General features: G+C 37.6%; 1 protein-coding gene across 3 annotated transcripts in view; it reads left to right on the top strand.

Annotated features, from left to right (window-relative positions):
* LOC102413663 (ATP-binding cassette sub-family C member 4) overlaps positions 1–20664 on the top strand; it is a 122335-nt gene that overhangs the window by 99442 nt on the left and 2229 nt on the right. For 2 of the 3 annotated variants that reach the window (XM_044926924.2, XM_044926923.2), the window contains exons 26-30: positions 2729–2884; positions 7943–8032; positions 11675–11847; positions 12873–12978; positions 16722–16856. In XM_044926924.2, coding sequence (XP_044782859.2) covers positions 2729–2884; positions 7943–8032; positions 11675–11847; positions 12873–12978; positions 16722–16856 — 660 coding nt within the window. Of the gene's footprint in view, positions 1–2728; positions 2885–7942; positions 8033–11674; positions 11848–12872; positions 12979–16721; positions 16857–17376; positions 17653–20664 lie in introns of those variants that run through there. The other variant, XM_044926922.2, reaches the window with a different exon arrangement.

The raw sequence follows: 20664 nt of genomic DNA, 5'->3' as shown, positions 1-20664 counted from the left end.
AGAAGTGGACTAGAGTCAGCAGATGTGGGAGGCGGGAAGCCTGTAGCTGTTTTGTCTCCAGTAAGACGTTCTGGGAAAGGGACTCCACTTTTTGGAATCAGACTGATGTTGATTAAAACAAAGCTGTAACACCCAGGTTTGTGAATGTGCAGAGAAACAAGTGGAAGTAGAAAATGGCATGTGGAATTCCTTGGAGGTCCAGTGGTTAAGACCTGGCCCTTCCACTGCTGCGAGCCCAGAGTTTGATCTCCATATTGGGAACTAAGATCCCCCAAGGCACAAGGCATAGCTAAAAAAAAAAATCTTATTTCTAGAAAGTAGGTTGCCACTCCGTAACAGTTTCCTCTGAAAATGTTCATACCTGTTTCTTGTCAATTACATATCTGAGAATTTCTCTGAAAGAAATTATGGAGGTTGTTTGCAAAGATTTAGCTTCAAGAATATTAAATAGTTATTTATAATAGTAAAATATTGGAGACCATCTAACTACCTGGAAATCAGGGGTTTGTTAAATGATTATACACACTGTAATATTATGTAGCCATTAAAATACTTTTATGAAATACTAAATGAAAAGAGATTACAACAGTATGTTCATGTTAATCCCATTCTGTTTAAATATATGAACACAGCCACATACAAGTATAGAAAGTAAAAACATCAACATCTTAAGAATGGTTTTTATCAGAGTATAGTTAGAATTTATTTACTTTTCAAATTCATTTGCACTGATTATGATTAAGGAAAGTGTTTGCTTTAATTTGTTTTTTAATAGGTGATACAGACTGGCATTCAGGTACTGATTGTAGGCATTAAAATGAGGGATTGAGTCATGAGGAGTAGAATCCTCAAGGTTTGGCACCAAGCTTGGCACCCAGAAATACAGACATACCTGGTTTGATTGTGCTTTACAGATAGTGTATTTTTAACAAATTGAATGTTTCTGCCAACCCTGAATCCAGCAAGTCCATCTGCGTCGTTTTTCTTACAACCTTTGTTCACTCCCTGTCTCTGTGTCACATTTTGGTGATTCTTGCAATATTTCAAACATTTTCTTTACTATCATATTTGTCATGGTGATCAGTGGTCAGTGTTCTTTAATGTTACAACCCAATGAAGGCTCAGATGATGGTTAGCACTTAAGTATTTGAAAATTAAGGAATGTATATTATTTTTCAGACATAATTCTATTATCCAATTAGTAGTCTACAGTATAGAATAAACATAACTTTTGTATGTAAAGAGGAACAAAAAATTAATAATGAATTACTGTATTTTGCAATGTTCACATTATTATGGTTTTCTGGAACTAAATCCACAGTATGGTCAAGGTCTGTGGGTACACAGAACATGAGTCATATATATACACACTAGGCCCCGCCTATAAGCAGAAAATGGCGTATCTGTGTTATATAAATTGGGGTATAGCATAAAGTACAAAATGGCTACAAAATAATAAAAATATCTAAACTCACTATTCTTACATTTAATCTCTATAGAGAAAAATTCATTTTTGAAATGCTATGATTGAATTTGCAGACAGACATTTGAAACATTTGAGACATTTAAATGAGCAAATGTGAAAAGCTCCCAGTGTTCTGATTACAATGTTCAGAAAGATTTAGTTCTCTTTGTATAAAGCCATGGGTTTTAAAATTTTACTGAATGAATTTACAAATGATTGAAAGCATGTCTAACACCCCTCATCAATTTCAAATTCCTAAAGAGAAATGAAATAATCTCTTGGAAACTTCCACAGGGGAGCTGGGCAAGCTCATTGGTTAAAAAAAAAAGGCCAGTTTCTATATAGTACATGTTTATATGCACACATCTGCAAACCAGTTTTTACAGTATAATTTTATTCCTAACCAGCGTTTTACCTGCATTATATTGATTCCTTAATCTTATTCTTAATGCACTTAATTTCTCTCTACTTGGGTTTTAATAACTAGACTGAAACTTGCATGTATCTTTCCAAGAAACAGTTGTATTAAGTTGTTTATAAAATGCCTTTTGAACTGTTCCAATGAAAGGTCCCATATAAAGAGCAAATGTTGTTAATCACAGACAAATGTCTTTTAAGACACTGAGACCTGCATTTTATAATTTTAAGATGTTTCCTTTCAAGATAGAATATAATTAATATATTTGCCATCAGGAAATGATTTAGTTTCTCTGTCAAGGAATAATTCTCAAATAACAGATCCCTGAGAAAATAAGTCCTTGTTTGTGTATAACACTTCTGACTTGACTTGTTGATATCTCTAAAATTATCCATGTAGTTCTCAAGGTCAAAAAACCTAGAGAGTAGGAATAAAGTTAATTTAAAGGTGAACTTCTTATGGACCACTTAGGAGACTGCTGGCTTTTCCACTGCCAGTAGATTGATTCTTTTTTTTTTTTTTTTTTTTAACTCTTGAGGACCAGGGGGTCTCAACCAGGGACATTTGTGAATATCTGCCATTTTTAGTTGTCACAGTTTGGAGGTTGTGTCTGGTGTCAAGTGGATAGAGTGCATGGCTACTGCTAAACTACCTATAATACACAGGACAGGTCCCCTGAGCCCCCAAACAATGAATCACCTGGCCCATAATGTCAACAGGGCCATGCTTAACAAACTTATAGACTACTCTGTATAGAACTTTTAAAATTCATCATCAATATCCAGGGTTTCTCCTAGGTTGGCTGCATGTTGTTAATTCTTAATCCCTCCTGCATCTCTCTACAGGTTGGCATCGTGGGAAAAACAGGAGCTGGAAAAAGTTCCCTCATTGCTGCCCTCTTCAGATTCTCAGACTTCCAAGGTACAATTTCGATTGATAAAAATTCGACAACCAGTATTGGACTTCATGATTTAAGGAAGAAAATGTCAGTTGTACCTCAGGTAAGCATGTCAGAACATTCTCATGTATTCTTTTTATAAAGCACCTAAGTTCAATTGCTTTTATGTTGATAATTTTTTTTTCAAATTGCATTAAAGTGTTGATCCCTTTTCCCCCAATAGATCATAGCAGCAGGTATTTTCTTTTTTTTTTTTTATGGATGAATCTTTATTATTATTATTATTTTTATTTTACAATATTATATTGGTTTTGCCATACATCAACCTGCATCCACAGCAATCAGAGCAGAAAAAGAAATAAAAGGTATTTTCAACAGATATTTTCATCTGATACCAGGGTTTGTTTTTTTGGTTTTTTGGTTTTTTTCATCTGTTCTGTGAGCCTATGATTTAGTAACTTACCCAGGCAGATTTCTGCACTCACACTTCCTCAGATGCCACAGTTTTACCCACTGATAACCACATAATACTAATAACAAAATGATAAATGTTTAACATTTGAGAGGCTCCTGTAGGGAAACATGAATTGTAAGTGTCTTACAGATGGAATTTTGCTGTAGAAAATAAAGCTATCTTTTTTCAGAGGTGATTGTCTTTGAGGGCTTTCTTTGAAACTGTGGAGCTTTGAGAATTACAGGGTGTTGATGCTGTAGAGAAACTCAGAACTTAACCCTTAATAAATGATTAACCAGGGATACAGTACAGTATTGTGAGAAAGAACACAGGGCACAGAATTCCATCTCTGTGCTCCTCAGTTTTCTCACCCTTGCAAGCCAGCTAACAGTACCAACTCCTCGAGCCGCTTTGAGGACTATATAAATAGGTCAGCATATGTAGGATGCTTCATGTAGACCTAGTATGTGGTTGCTGTGATGGTGGAGCATTGATTTGACCTTCTCTTCCTGGGCTCTGATTCTATTTTCTTTTGTTCTGTTTCTTAAACAAGTACACATTTCACTGAGTATTTTGGAGACTGGATTATATGCACATGTAAATATGTCATATTTATATTCCACATATAAGTGATATCATGTGGTATTTCCCTTTCTCTGATTTATTTTACTTAGTATGACAATCTCTAGGTCCATCCATGTTGCTGCAAATGGCATTTCCTTCTTTTCTATGGCTGAGTAGTATTCCATTGTATATATGCACCACCTCTTCTATATGCATTCATCTGTCAGTGGAATTTAGGTTGTTTCCATGTCTTTTTGAGGAATAGTTTGTCTCTGGAGAAGGGCATGGCAACCCACTCCAGTTTTCTTGCCTGGAGAGTTCCATGGATGGAGGAGCCTGGTGGGCTACAGTCCATGGGATCGCAAAGAGTCAGACATGACTGAGTGACTAACACACACACCAGATATATGACCAGAAGTGGGATTGAAACTTCCATACTGTTTTTCATAATGGCTGCATCAACTTCTTAATACATTCTCACCAACAGTGTAGGAGGATTCCCTTTCCTCCATACGCTCTTCCGCATTTATTATTTGTAGACTGTTCAGTGATGGCCATTCTGACCCTCGTGAAGTGGCACCTCTTTGTAGATTTGTTTTGGATTTCTCTAATAATTAGCAAGGTTGAGCATCTTTTCATGTGTCTGTTGGTCATCTGTATATCTTCTTTGGAAAAATGTCTGTTTAGGTCTTCTGCCCCGGTTATGATTGGGTTGTTTGGTTTTTTGTTGTTGAGTTTTATGAACTGTCTGTATATTTTGTAAATTAAGCCTAGTTGGTCTCATCATTTGCAAATATTTTCTTACATTCTACAGGTTGTCTTTTTGTTTTATGGTTTTCTTTGAAGTACAAAAGCTTGTCACATCGATTAGTCCTATTTATTTATTATTGCTTTTATTTCTATTGCCTTGGGAGACTGGCCTAAGGAAACATTGGTACGATTTATGTCAGAGAACATTTTGCCTGTGTTCTCTTCTAAAAGTTTTATGGTGTTATATCTCATTTCAGTCTTTAGGCCATTTTGAATTTATTTTTGCAAATGGTCTAAGGGTTTTTTGTTCTAACTACACTGGCTTACGTGTGGCTGTCCAACTTTCCCAACACCACTTGCTGAAGAGACTGTCTTTTCCCCATTGTATAGTCTTGCCTCTTTTGTTGAAGATTAATTGACTGTTGGTGGTAGGTGTGTGGGTTTATTTCTGGGATCTCTCTTCTGTTCCATTTATACATTGTCTGTTTTCATGCTAATATCATGTCATTTTGATAACTGTAGCTGTATCACCTGAAGTCTGGAAGGTTGTGCCTCCTGCTTTGTTCTTTTTCCTCAGGATTGCTTTGACAATTGTGGGTCTGTATGGTTCCATATATATTTTAGTAGTATTTGTTCTAGTTCTGTGAAAAATGTCATGGGTAATTTGATTAACAATTGTCTTAAATCTGTGGATTGCTTTGGATAATAGTCATTTTAGCAATATTAATTCTTATAATTAAAGAGCATTTAATATTGGATATATTTCCATTTCTTTGAATCATTCCATATTCTTTGAATATTGGCTATATTTCCATTTCTTTGAATCATCTTCAGTTTCCTTTTATAATATTTTCTAGTCTTCAGCATGTAAGTCTGTCACCTCCTTGGTCAGGTTTCTTCCTAAGTATATTACTTTTTTTCATGTTATTTTAAAAGGGATTTTTTTTTAATTTACATTCCCTTTCTGGTATTTCACTGTTACTGTGAAGAAATGTAACAAGTATCTGTATGTTAATCTTATGTCCTGCTACTTTGTAGAATTCATTTATCAGTTTTAGTAATTTTTGTAATGGTCTTCAGGGTTTTCTATATATAGTATCATGTCATCTGTATACTGTGACAGTTTTACTTCTTCTCTTTCAATTTAGATACTTTACCTTCTTTTTTCCTGTATGATGGCTGCCTAAAGAATCATTCTTTTCATTCAACTTTTTACTGAAATTTTACTGATTTTAAAATATATATTTGGCATATCATACCAAAGAGAAATACTCTTGCTTTACTAAACTATGTTATTCCATCTCATACTGCTAAATAAACACACATAATTGCCCAATATGTCTTTTTAGACTGACAGATTAGCTCAGGTCATGCCTCTACAGAGTGTACCTTGAAAAACCAGATGGATACTTCAAAGCTTAGACCTCTTAGTAGACGTAAATTTGCTCTGAGAAGAACATGAAGGGTAAAACTGTTCAGGTCATTACAAGCCATGACTAGGAAAGAAATGTTCTTGTCATTGCTGAACACAGCCCCATCTCATGTCTCCCAACTGGATTCAAAGCTGATTCCTTAACCTGGCCTCATTTGGACCCTTCATCTCCTCAAAAACCAGTCCTTGAAGAATCTCTCATCTTGGACCCCAAAGCAGAATCCTGCCCTTGGGGGAGGGGGACGGAATACTGGGGACCAGCCTTCCGCCCCTTGCCTGGCCACATCTACATGATTTTGTAAACCTAATGGGAATAGCTAAAAGGAAGGAAAATCGCCTGCATGTTAGGCTCTTAAAGGTAATAGTTACAAGAAGCAGTTTTTTATAAACATCTAAAGTAGAATGATGATTATTCTCTTGACGAGGAACTCTTACCGTTGCTTACATGGTTGTTCAGTCTTTGATTCTAAATTAGAGAATTTTAAGGGAGACCTTAAATTTGTGCCTCATATTTTTCAGTGCTATTCAATAATCATTTTGAAATGTTGTGTGACCAGTGATTTTCAGTGCGTTGGAGGTATATCAGCCACTTAATCAACTTTGGGCAAATGAAGCTCCCTCTATAATGTCTTTTTAATTTTGGATTTTGCTCAGCGATACATCCTTTTTGGTGGGATATAATTCTGCATCTATTTCTCTCTCACCAGACTTGAAATTAAGACAATAGGGAGAGAGAGGGAGGCTCACTGAGTATTATTATTCTTCATGACTAGGGAAAAGAAATGTCTGTCTTCTTCATCTTTCTTCTCAGGCTTTTGTGAAGTGAGGAAGAAAGTCTAGCCCCAAGGCCATGCAGGATTTTGAGGCTGGTGATTCCGAGCAGTTCCAGGCACTGTGTGTTCCTCTTGTTCCCACACGTGTGCCTCCTCTTGTCCTGCCCCCTTCACTGAAATGAGCCTGTTCAGCTCTTCTCTGCTGCCTACATTCTTGTGACATGGCTTACTAGAGCCTTCCAGAGGAAAACGCAAATGGCCTACATGGGCTTATGTACAAGATTTTCTCATGAAACCCAGAAAGGCATATATTTCCACAGTAATTACCTTGTGGTTCCTCCCAAAGCAGATGAATAGGAAGAGCTATTTAAAATAATGTTGTTATGATACAGGCCACAGTGGTTTCATGTCCTCCTGGCCTTGCAGTTAATAACGAGATTCTGTGAGGCAGGTCATCCTGATGCACAGGTGAGAGAACATGGGGACCAGCTGGTGCAGAATCAGAGGAGATCTCACCATGGACAGAGGAACCGCAGACCCCAGGAGCTGGCATTCTCTTTGTTATGGGTGCAGATATTCCATTCACACCTGTGGAGAAAGTCCCTATCCCAGAAGGCTGTTTTACTGATGGAGAAAATATCCTAGTTCATTCTTCATTGCCAATGTGTGGAAATTTAATGGGTTTGCTTTGAGGCACAAACCGCAACTAATTGTGCTGTTGGTATTTCCCAGCATCACACCAGGACTGACAATGAGTTTATCTAGTTTTCTTGATGTAAAGTTCCTCCAATAAGTATATTCTCATTTGGGGGGAAAGCAGATAATTGGTAGGAAGCAGTCTGTGGGGTCACAAAGAGTCAGACATGACTGAGCGACTGAATAGCAAGACATTACCAGGAAGGCATTTTTGAAAAATCAAATCTTCCTTTCTCTTCTTCTTAAGGTGACACTTTTCAACATTTTCTTTTGTTAGTGTCCAATGGTCCAGAGATATTTTGGAGCATACTTTCTACAGTGGGAGGTTAATTTAGAGATGCTATTTTATAAACAAGCATTTGCAGCCTTATTATTAATGATTATAGTGAATTGTGAGGGGGATATTTTTTGGCATTTTAATTCTGTTCTGTAAACATACAAACAAGATGCAAGATGTTACAGTAATAACATTTCCTGTTTTTGGATATTTAGGAACCAGTTTTATTCATTGGAACAATGAGGAAAAATCTGGATCCCTTTAAAGAGCATAAGGAGGAGGATCTATGGAATGCCTTAGAAGAGGTAATTTTTGTAACGAAATTAACTTGTTAGCATCAGTATATGATTATGTACACTTATAGTAGTGCAGAGTTGGGAAGATCCTCTGGAGAAGGGAAAGGCTACCCACTCCAGTATTCTGGCCTGGAGAATTCCATGGACTGTATAGTCCATGGGATCACAAAGAGTTGGACTCGACTGAGGAACTTTCACTTTCACTTTTCACTTTCAGGTAATCAAGGAGAGTTTATTGGTTTAACTGACTTTGTTTACCTGCTAGGAGAACACTGATGAAATGGGTACATGAGTAAATTAAAATATGTATATAATAGTGATGGAAAGCAACAAGATAATGCCATATGCTTTCATTTTTGCTTTCCCCTAATACCCAAAGCAACTAGATACATTTTCTTGTCTTAAAATATAACACTAAACTAGAATTTATAATTATGGGTTCAAATTCTACTAAGTGACTAAGTGAATTATTTACCTTAATTACCTTGCAATGTTCACTTTACTCCTCTGGTCTTAAGGAATATCAATTAAGTGGAGGCAACTAAGTAGTTTTTCATTATTAACTGAAAGATAAATGAGATCATACTAATAAAATGCTATGAAGTTTCAGAAGAAAGTATCTATAGAGGTAAATTATATAATTGGAATGTGATAGTTACTTATTGACAATCAGGTTCTTTTAATGCTGCAGAATGAATGTAGGTAAGAGACCCTGGAGATTTGCTGAGTTTTTTAGTGGATATGTTCATTTCTAGAGAATTTTCTGTTATTTGTATTATATGTCCTTTTGGCTCACTTCTGTGAATTTCCTCACCCTTGCATGCAAAGGATTTTGACTTGTTAATTTGCTGTTGGTTTGTATACTTTGATACAAATTATTTTGTGTATTGGCCCTAGTTTTGCAAATTGATTGCAGAAACTGTATTTAGACTTCTAAAATACAGTTAGACTTTCCAATTTTTCATAGGACCTAGATTAATCTTTTGCTTTTAAAAAGTAACCCTTAATAGGTATTAAATATTTTTTCAATATTTTATTTTTTATTTTAATTGGAGGCTAATTACTTTACAATATTGTATTGGTTTTGCCATACATCAACATGAATCCACCACGGGTGTACACATGTTCCCACTCCTGAACCCTCCTCCCACCTCTCTCCCCATACCATCCCTCTGGGTCATCCCAGTGCACCAGCCCCAAGCATCCTGTATCCTGCATCAAACCTGGACTGGCAATTCATTGCTTATATGATATTATACATGTTTTAATGCCATTCTCCCAAATCAGTCTTTTGGTATTAAATATTTGATTGACTTCTTCATTTTAGAGAAGTGTGGCTTATTTCTTTAAAAAAAAATTTTTTTTACACAAATCCAAATGACCAATTGTCCATGTTGTTTTGAATTGATGGGTTTGTCATTTAGTGTCATTCTTCCAAGGATAGCTCTGAAATATACAGATGAGCTTTGACTGTGAGCAAGCAGATTTGGAGGCCTGATGATTTCCTGCCAGTAATTCTGATTTCTGAAGGATGTCAGCACCCAGTCTTTACACACCCACCCTGCTTTCCAACAACATGGGGATTTTATTTTCCTAAATCAGGCTGACTGCTTCACCTTCTATTTGATAAGTTGTGGACTCCTGATTTCATTTAAATTTGTGAGTCTTTCTACAGTGAAATTCTAGAAGAGAAGAAATGAGGAGTATATTAACAATCAAAGATAAAGATAGAATGATCCACTGATCTTGAAACCACAGGGTATATTTAATGGTGATAGCATGGTGTCTTAAAAAAAAAAAAAACTGGAAGTACTGGAAAATTATTTTTCTATTTGTTCCCCAGCTCAAGATCTGTCTTCACAGATTCTCAGGTACTAAAGTTACTCCAGAATTTTAGAACACATTGTTCCATGGACAGAGAGGAAATGCTAACTGGGAGACAAATCCTGTCAAAAGCTACCTTAGTACTTGGCCCAAACTTAATTCATCTGTACCAGCCAAAATTTAGTAGCCTCACAATTCTGAAAATGATGAGGTGGTGGAAGTGGTAGATGACACTAAGATCTACCTTTATTTAAACTACATTTGGAGCTTTTTGTGAAAAGCAATAAACACGAGTTCATTTCACAAAGTGAAGCAAGTAGTTTCCATGTATTGCTTCTGGAATTGACCCTTTACTTTGTTGATATGTCTTAGAGCAAGAAATCATTCCATCATTTTATTTCTCTAGGAATTGTTTCTTTATGACTTTTAAAAAGAAAAACTACCACATCTTTCAAGGAAAACATACAAATGTCATAAATAAATAATTTCTGGAGAAACAGAATGATGGGATGATTCCTCACTCTAAGAGTTGTCACTAAAGAAGTGAGGTCAATTTTCAAGTGAACTAAAAACCCAAGTCATTGGTTTTTAAATGATTCTAAATGGAACCTGCGAACCCAAACTCATAGAGTTGACCTGCAAGTGAGTGGAGGGCACCAATATGTTTTCTTCTTTAAGAACTTCCATTAAAAGAAAAATATACTTTTTAAAGAAGTTTTTAAATTCCCTTAACCTATGTCCTCCTTCACTCTTGGCAAATATGGACATTCAAAAAGAAGACAGTCCTAAGAATGGAGCCCAATTCATCTTGGTTATTTTTCAGAATATGCCAAAAATACATTTTTCATATGCTGAATAATAGCCAGCTGATGGTCAACTGAAGAAGGCTTATCAGAAATTAGTGCCAATTGGGGCACCTAAAAAGCAAAGGCAGCTCTACAGATATAACATGAGTAGGAATTCATATGAGTGAGCACTTTATCACTCAAAGGCTAAAAGAGTACAGTAGATCATATTCTGGAAATGAATCATTGATGTGTTGCTTTTGTTGGAAGGGCAAAACACCTTAGATACTAGGATATATACAATTAAGAATATGGTCTGTTATGTCCAAACTGGGAGCATGCAGTTAAATGTTCAACATTGATAGTGTCTCTGTTAGGATGCAAGTATGTCTCATCACACAGGAAACCGAGATACAGAAATCTGAGTGTCAATAGCCTGTATATCAGGAACCACGTGGTTCAGTTCTTGCAGTGGTAACAGATCACCTGTCCATTTACCCGGGCCTTATATTTAGGTGAACAGGCTCCCCTTTTACTTCATGTACTGCTGTCCTGCTCTAGTAAAAGCACTTCCCCATCTATTAATGGCATTTTACGGGCTTGATCCAGCCCACACCAGCCTTTCTTTTTGAGAAGAAGGTTCCACAAAATGTAAGGGACACTGAAAACTTTCTGTCCTGACTAGACTCTACCATCTTTCTCAGTGAACACTAATTGGTAATAGCTCTCTCCATTATCTGGCTGTACATGTACATAAGAAGTCGTGAGGACTTCAAAGCTCTAATGTCTAAGTGAAAGTGAAAGTGCTCAGTCGTGTCTGATTCTTTGCGACTCCATGGACAATACAGTCCATGGAATTCTCCAGGTCAGAATACTGGAGTGGGTAGCCTTTCCCTTCTGCAGGAGATTTTCCCAACCAGGGATTACCCAGGTCTCCGGCATTGCAGATGGGTTCTTTACCAGCTGAGTCACAAGGGAAGCCCAGGAGGCTTATCTATTCAGTAGCAGTTTGTTTAGGAAAACGTTCTTTCTGTATCCACAGGTACAACTTAAAGAAACCATCCAAGGTCTTCCTGGTAAAATGGATACTGAATTAGCAGAATCAGGATTAAACTTGAGTGTTGGACAGAGACAGCTGTTGTGCCTTGCCAGGGCTCTTCTCAGGAAAAATAGGATACTGATTATGGATGAAGCCACATCAAACGTGGATCCAAGGTAATGAGCTGAGATCTATAAAACCTGGTATCCAAGATTGAAATGTGGCAAATGGAAATCTTTTAGTGATGCTAAGAAAAATTTCTAAGAGCTCTCATTGCCTTAAATGTATCTCTTGTTAATATTAATTCCAGGAAACAAAAGAAGAAACCAAGACATGTTATATGGTGTTAATGTTATTATGAGGCATCCTGAGAGAGCCAGATTCCTAAATCCAGCTCCTGATACTTTCAAGCAATTTTAAGGGAAGACTATTTCCCATTGTTTTATGAAAAATAGTAAACTTCTAAGAGCTCTCTTTTTTTTTTTAATAATCTCAAAAACTTTATTTATTTATTTATTTTTTTATGGAGGGATGTCTTTTTCTTTTTTTATTTTATTTTTAAACTTTACACAATTGTATTAGTTCTGCCAAACATCAAAATGAATCCGCCACAGGTATACATGTGTTCCCCATCCTGAACCCTCCTCCCTCCTCCCTCCCCCATACCATCCCTCTGGGTCATCCCAGTGCACTAGCCCCAAGCATCCAGTATTGTGCATCGAACCTGGACTGGCAACTCGTTTCATACATGATATTTTACATGTTTCAATGCCATTCTCCCAAAATCTTCCCACCCTCTCCCTCTCCCACAGAGTCCATAAGATTGTTCTATACATCAGTGTCTCTTTTGCTGTCTCGTACACAGGGTTATTGTTACCATCTTTCTAAATTCCATATATATGCGTTAGTATACTGTATTGGTGTTTTTCTTTCTGGCTTACTTCACTTAATGAGGTGGATGAAACTGGAGTCTAAGAGCTTTTATACTTATGTTTTTAGGAACAAGATTTTGCCTTAAAGTGTCCATTTAAAAAACATTATATTGTAAAGTAATTAGCCTCCAATTAAAATAAATAAATTTATATTTAAAATAATAAATTTTTTAAAAATAAAAACATTATAAAAATATCATATGATATTTTAAAGTCTTAAGTCAACTTTTCTAGTCAGTACTGAATGAAATTCACTTCTTTAATTCTAGAACTGATGAGTTAATACGAAAAATAATCCATGGGACATTTGTCCAGTGCACTGTGCTAACCATCACAAACAGATTGAGCAGCGTTGTTGACAGTGACAGGATAATGGTAAGACCCCTCACCTGCAGAATCTCATTTGTTTCCATTTATGCTCAGTCCTTCAACTTATCCTTCCTTGCACAATGTGACAGGAACCTCCAGTAATTTAATTTTCTCAGTTTCTCCTCTCATTCCTGACAATAACTCAAGTACTTAACTATACTTTCAGAATGTGCTATTAAATAATATATCCAGTGATTTCTTATTTTTATATTAACACATTATTGACCAGGGGATTTTTGCAAAAACTAACACCATGGCTGGTGATTTGTTATGTAAGTGAATATTGAAACATCTCTGGTCAGTAACATTCAGGTAACAAAAGATGTATCACTGCATCTCTGGTCAATAATGAGTAAAAAGTTTATTAAATTGTCATTTTTTTAAAAGATGTCCAACCCTGAAAATATGCCAAATCCAAGTTATGGCTTCATACTTCAGAGAGGTAGAACACCATCATTTTGGCTGAGTCACAACTGCTTCAGCATTTTTGTATTCCCTTAATCAAAAAATTAGCGTTTCATTTAGACTGCTGGGAAGTTGTTGGCTAAGGTTGCAGGATTTCACAGCTGTTGCTGTCAGAGGTGAGTCCATGAGAAGAAAGGGCCTAATGAGAAAAACAAAGTATTTCTACAGAAAGGACTTAATACAGGAAATTTGCTACATAGAAATCAGAGGGCTAGAAAAATGAAACACTGGGGTAATAATTTTAGGAAGCAGCTATCATGTCCTAGGAGAGATCTCCAGACCTAAGAACTCAGAGGAGAAGCTCTGAAGAGTCAGTGCTCAGACCTCCAAGGAGAGGTCCCTGCCCAGGTTCTGGTCGTATTTGTGAGGGAGCAGGATTGTGCTGGTTCTCCATGTGCAAATAGGAGTTGGGAGCTGGAGTCACATCTCACTGCTGAGGTGATGCTGCACGAGGAGCAGAAACCAGGTAGACCACTGGCTCTGACTCCCACTTTCAGTGTCCCTCAAGTGCCAGCTACTGGCAGAACCTAACAATGGGCCAGCAGGCCAAGGGTACTCTGAAACGTGATTTGCAGAAACCCAGTCACTGCATCACAGATGAGAGTAGAAAAAGAAAAGTGGATGGGGGCTGAGATACTGTAGATAAACAACCAGCAGCTCTCTTACACGGTAGATCTGGACTACACACATAGCAGGCTCCAAGTTTTGGTTTCTGGATGTCCATCTAGTATCTTCCAGGTTTCATTGGTTCTTTCTTCCTTAGTAATTTAATAATCTAATAATTTCCTTCCTTAGCTTTATTTCCTTCCTTCCTCCTTCTATTCCTCCTCTGTCTCATTTTCATCTTCTCTCTTTCTTTGTTCTTTCCCTGCTGGTTTATAAACATTAGGATGTGGCATTATAAAATAAGAAAATCACCCCTCAAAGGAAAATTGAGTTGTGTGAACTGTCTGTAGATATTAACCCCTTGCCTTTTCGTTAACCCCTTGTCGATGGCATCATTTGCAAATATTTTTTTCCCAGTATGTAAGTTGTCTTTTCATTTTGTTGACGATTTCTTTTTCTGTGCGAAAGTTTCTAAGTTTGATTAGGTACCATTTGTTTATTTTTGCTTTTATTTATTTTGCTTTGAGAGACTGATCTAAGAAAACATTGCTACAATTTATGTCTGAGAATGTCTTGCATATTTCTCTTCTAGGAGTTTTATGGTGTCATGTCTTATATTAGGTCTTTAAACCGTTTTGAGTTTATTTTTGTATGTGATGTGTGGGAGTATTCTAATTTTATTGATTCTCATGTAGCTGTCCAGCTTTCCCAGCACCACTTGCTGAAGAGACTGTCTTCTCCATTATATATATATATATATATATATATATATATATATATATATATATACACACACACATACATACATACACACACATATTCTTTAATTAATGTATTTTAATAGAAGGATAACTGCTTTACAATATTGGTTTCATTTCTGCCATATATCAACATGAATTAGCCATAGGTGTAGATATGTCCCCTCTCTCTTGAATCTCCCTGCCATACCTCTGCCCTTTTCTACCCTTTCTTAGATTAATTTACCACAGGTGATAGAGACCTGTGTTTTAAAACTGCATTTTTTCTTCTTCAACATCAAGAAGAGTAGTTATGTTTTATTGTGTTATGTTTAAGTAAAACTACACAATTGGGGTCATCTAAAGTGACACAGCATATTATAGAGCTTTTAAATTACTATGTGGATGTGACTGGCAACCCACTCCAGTGTTCTTGCCTGGAGAACCCCAGGGACGGGGGAGCCTGGTGGGCTGCCGTCTATGGGGTCACACAGAGTCGGACACGACTAAAGTGACTTAGCAGCAGTGACAACTCAATTATTCTTGAACTCTTTTGAGAAAGCCATCCTTAGCAATGATTCACAGGAGTAAACAAAAAATTAACTGGACAATGAGACAATGTTTCCAATTAGATGCCATGGGATGGAATTAACTGTGATACCTAGATATGGTAAAAACAACCTGCTTCCCGTTTAGAGTTTCAGTGTATTCTCTTAAGATACAGTTACTCTAAATATGACCTAAATGAAGAACTAAGTACCATCTAACATCAGAAGTATTTTTATAGCTATGTCATTTAAGCCAGTGGTTTCAGACTCTCTTTTCTACTGTAAAACCATTACGCAAAGTCACTAATAAGTAGAAAGGCAGAGTTAAGAGCCTCTTCCTCTCCCTTTTAATTTTCAGCTAGGGGAATATCAGTGTGCACAAAAGGGCCAAACGACAGGCCCCTGAAGAAATTTAAAAAAAAAGGAGCAAAGAAAGACAATTTGTGAAAACAGATTCAAATCCTCTGCAGTTCAGATTGGGCTACCCACCCGGGTTATGTATGGGCTGTGAGCATTAGAATTTGAAGCTCAATTTCTTACTTGCTTCTTTAGCCTTATTCAAAGAAAAAATTGGATTTCTAGAGATTTCTTCTGTATAGAGCACTTCTGCTAATGCTGCTATGTAGCAGCTCCTTTTGCCAGTCTTTCACTCTGAGAGTAATAAACTACAAAGTTAAGCTAAAGAAGCATCTTAACCTCTCAGACAAGGTATTCTGCCCCACTTCAGTTCAGTTCAGTTCAGTCGCTCAGTCGTGTCTGACTCTTTGTGACCCTATGAATTGCAGCATGCCAGGCCTCCCTGTCCATCACCAACTCCCGGAGTTGTGGTGCCTTGATGGTTGTAATGTCCTCTGTTTAGTGATACTGCAAGCAGTTGTTTAGTTGACAACCCTAATGAAATTCTGGAGACATTTACTTTTTTCCCAAATATTCTATCAAACCAACTTGACAATTAATTTGCTGTCAGGTCACTGCCATCTGGTTTGTCTGAAATTAACCTGGTTTTTAGATAAATTGAGTTTGATTTTCTTGAACCAGGAAATTTCCAAACTCTGTGTATCTGTATAAATAACCTTCAAAGCTCAGAGTTTGAGCTAAAAGACTAATGATAACCACCCCAAATCCCCTTGTCAGAATTTAAAATATTTCACACTGCTGAAAACTTTCATTTTTCTTTCTTTCCTATAATGTTATAATAAAAGGTCACATTAGGCCTTTGTCTGCCTAGTAGAACAAGGCAATCAAACCATTAAAACACCAGCCAGGTCTACCACCCAAATAAATTTTCTCTATTCTCCTCCTCCTTTCCCTTTACAAAATATTGTCTGAGTTATAATACTTTATTGCAAAACACTGTATACTATGGGTTATATTTTTTTCTGCTTTTTAACAGGTCTTGGATTCAGGGAAACTGGAAGAATATGATAAGCCACATATTTTGATGCACAATAAAAACAGTCTATTTTACAAGATGGCACAACAACTGGGCGAGACTGAGGCTGCTGCTCTCGCTCAAAGAGCAAAAGAGGTGAGCCTGCTGCAGAGAGTTGTGATTAAAGTTCGTCTCCAGGGTTCACTCTTAACACTAGGGGTCTGGTAACAAGCACTTTGTGCCCTTTTCAATTAGAAGCTTCCAGAAACTAAGCTTCGTGACTGGGTCTTAATAACATGTGGCAGGTGGAAGGCAGATCTGAGAATATGCAGCAGTGGTGGGGTGGGGTCACGATGTGTGCTCACTCATGTTAATAAGTGAGAGATGGCAGATTGGACTCCCCACATGCTTGGACTTTGGATTCTGATTCTCATGGAGCATAGATCACTTTCATTTTGCAGAACCTTTAAATTTCATTCTGATTGGTGCTCAGCACATTTGTTATACAAGTGCTATCAAGGGACATCCAGCAAATTTGAGAGTTTAAGGAAAATATTTTTGAATATTTTAGGTTTAAGATCTACCAGGGAAAAGTGTAGGTCTCTTCTGTTTTCTAATCTGTAGAGAAAATATCTACCTGATACTGTCCCTTTCTCCCTAATTCTCTGTTGTTTAGACTGAGGTGCAGTTACCCCCCGTGCTTCCTCTACCTTCTAGAAGATGAAATAGTCATCAGGACAAATCAAGAACTCACAATACCTAACTCCATAGTCAGAATGGTGCTTGAAGGTTTACAAAGCACTTTCTCAGAGATGACGTGTGTGAAGTACTAAGCAGTGTACAGAGTGTGAGAAGGGCTCTCAATGGATAGCATTCAGGTCATGTGACATCTTCCTAACAATGGTCAGGTCCTACAAATGTGGTAACTGAGTTTTGGTTAAGGGAATTAGCCAATGTCATGTAGCTTCCTGTAATTCTTTCTGGAACAAGGTGGGAATGGGGTTGATGGAGGGAGGGAAGGTCTGGTGTTCTTGCCCCTTGAGATGCATGGCTCAGGGTGGAATGAAGCTTCCCATTGAAACTTTATCTCTGGATAGTAAATCATGGGTCATATTTCCTTCTTTATACTTTTCTGCATTTCCCAGATTTTCACTTGTATGTAGAATAAAATTACTTGTGTAATATTTAAAATATCACTTAAAGAAAACATGTCCCAGTATGTAAGTACTTCTTTATGAAAAGTTTATCTAAAATATAGCCTAAGTTTCATCTGTTCCTGTTTCATCTCATTCTTCCTCCTCAGAAATGAAGAAATGAAAAGCTGTACCTTCCACTGTTCAAAGGGTAGGAAATTGCACAGAGTCACAGAACTGGGTGAATGGTTGACAGAGTCATTCAACTTTAAGTTCAGGGATGACAATCTGTATTCTGAACTTTTCAAAGTACTTATATTGTATGCAGGTATAGAGTAGCTGCACTTGGAGCCCTATATATATTTTTATGCCTGAAAATCAGAGTGCTTTCAACCACTCTAGTGTGTCTCCCAGTCAAACCTTACTTCTGAACATTTGATAGTCATTTGTGATTCCCTGTATAACCTAGTCACAGAACAGCCAGGAATCTCCCAAACCCTTTTGGTCTTTTGAGCTTAGGTATTTCACATCAAAGAAAAGTGTCCTCACCTATGTGTCAAAGTCTTCTATTAAAAACTGTTACTACTGTATATTATCAAGACATTGGTTTCAGCAATATGTGAACCGTAAACTTCCTGATGTTCAATCTGGTTTTAGAAAAGGCAGAGGAACCAGAGATCAAATTGCCAACATCTGCTGGATCATAGAAAAAGCAAGAAAGTTCCAGAAAAACATCTATTTCTGCTTTATTGACTATGCCAAAGCCTTTGACTGTGTGGATCACAATAAACTGTGGAAAATTCTGAAAGAAATGGGAATACCAGAACACCTGATCTGCCTCTTGAGAAACCTGTATGCAGGTCAGGAAGCAACAGTTAGAGCTGGATATGGAACAACAGACTGGTTCCAAATAGGAAGAGGAGTTCGTCAAGGCTGTATATTGTCACCCTGCTTATTTACCTTATATGCAGAGTACATCATGAGAAACGCTGGACTGGAAGAAACACAAGCTGGAATCAAGATTGCTGGGAGAAATATCAATAACCTCAGATATGCAGATGATACCACCCTTATGGCAGAAAGTGAAGAGGAACTCAAAAGCCTCTTGATGAAAATGAAAGTGGAGAGTGAAAAAGTTGGCTTAAAGCTCAACATTCAGAAAACAAAGATCATGGCATCCGGTCCCACCACTTCATGGGAAATAGATGGGGAAACAGTGTCAGACTTTATTTTTCTGGGCTCCAAAATCACTGCAGATGGTGACTGCAGCCATGAAATTAAAAGACGCTTACTCCTTGGAAGAAAAGTTATGTCCAACCTAGATAGCATATTCAAAAGCAGAGACATTACTTTGCCAAAAAGGTCCGTCTGGTCAAGGCTATGGTTTTTCCTGTGGTCATGTATGGATGTGAGAGTTGGACTGTGAAGAAGGCTGAGTGCCGAAGAATTGATGCTTTTGAACTGTGGTGTTGGAGAAGACTCTTGAGAGTCCCTTGGACTGCAAGGAGATCCAATCAGTCCATTCTGAAGGAGACCAGCCCTGGGATTTCTTTGGAAGGAATGATGCTAAAGCTGAAACTCCAGTACTCTGGCCACCTCATGCGAAGAGTTGACTCATTGGAAAAGACTCTGATGCTGGGAGGGATTGGGGGGCAGGAGGAGAAGGGGACGACAGAAGATGAGATGGCTGGATGGCATCACTGAGTCGATGGACGTGAGTCTGAGTGAACTCTGGGAGTTGGTGATGGACAGGAAGGCCTGGCGTGCTGCGATTCATGGGGTCGCAAAGAGTCAGACATGACTGAGCATCTGATCTGATCTGAATAATGGGAAATTAATCACAGAATTTTAGATAGGTCCATATAAGATAATACAATTCAACACCCTCATTTTACAGGTGAGGAAACTAAGACCCCTTAGAAGGCAGATGACCCTATGTACTAATATATAACTGGTGTTAAGCTAAGTTTGCAACAGATACAGAATTAAAAATCTTTTATTTCAATGAATGTTTTAAATCAAGTGTAACATACATGCAGAAGTAAACATAGGTCATAGAACTAGAAATCTTGTATTCCTGGTCTAGTAATCCTGCACCTACTCTAACAATATTAATGGTAAGTTACATTTGTCTAGTTCTTTATAATTTATTGTACATTGTTCTCACATGTATGATTTTGCTTAATCTCATGATGGTCCATTTTCATCCATATCATAGATGAGGAGATTGGGTCCAGGACTCACCCAAGGTCACCTGGTCCAGGGATCACAGAGGGGCAATTACTGGGGGAGGCTGAGGGCTGCCCTAGATACTGTGTTCTGTGTCAAGTCTGAGAACACTGCTCCTTCTGTCACATGGTAGCCAAGGCTGGACCATCACCCAGGTTCACAGGGTGACAGAACATCAGTGTTGGATTTCAGTCCTGCCACTGGCTCAGGTCACCTCTATGGAAAGACATGACAAAATACTTATCCTGATTCCCATCCCAGTTGAGTATCTTCTTGACATTATTTCTGCATGTGCTCAATCCTCTCAAGAGAACAAGCTGTCAGACTGTCAACTTTTAAAATTTTGTTTACTTATTTTTGGCTGCATTGTGTCTTTGTTTCTGTGTGCATGCATTTTCTAGTTGTGGCAGGTGTGGACTATGGGCTTCTTCAGGGTGCTCGGGGTTCTCATTGCGGTGGCTTCTCTTGTTGCAGAGCACAGCTTCCAGGGTGCTCGGGGTTCTCATTGTGGTGGCTTCTCTTGTTGCAGAGCACAGCTTCCAGAGTGCTCGGGGTTCTCATTGAGGTGGCTTCTCTTGTTGCAGAGCACAGCTTCCAGGGTG

Source organism: Bubalus bubalis, chromosome 13, assembly GCF_019923935.1.
Source record: "Bubalus bubalis isolate 160015118507 breed Murrah chromosome 13, NDDB_SH_1, whole genome shotgun sequence".
Lineage (NCBI taxonomy): Eukaryota > Metazoa > Chordata > Mammalia > Artiodactyla > Bovidae > Bubalus > Bubalus bubalis.
This window is presented reverse-complemented; position numbering and strand designations above follow the sequence as displayed.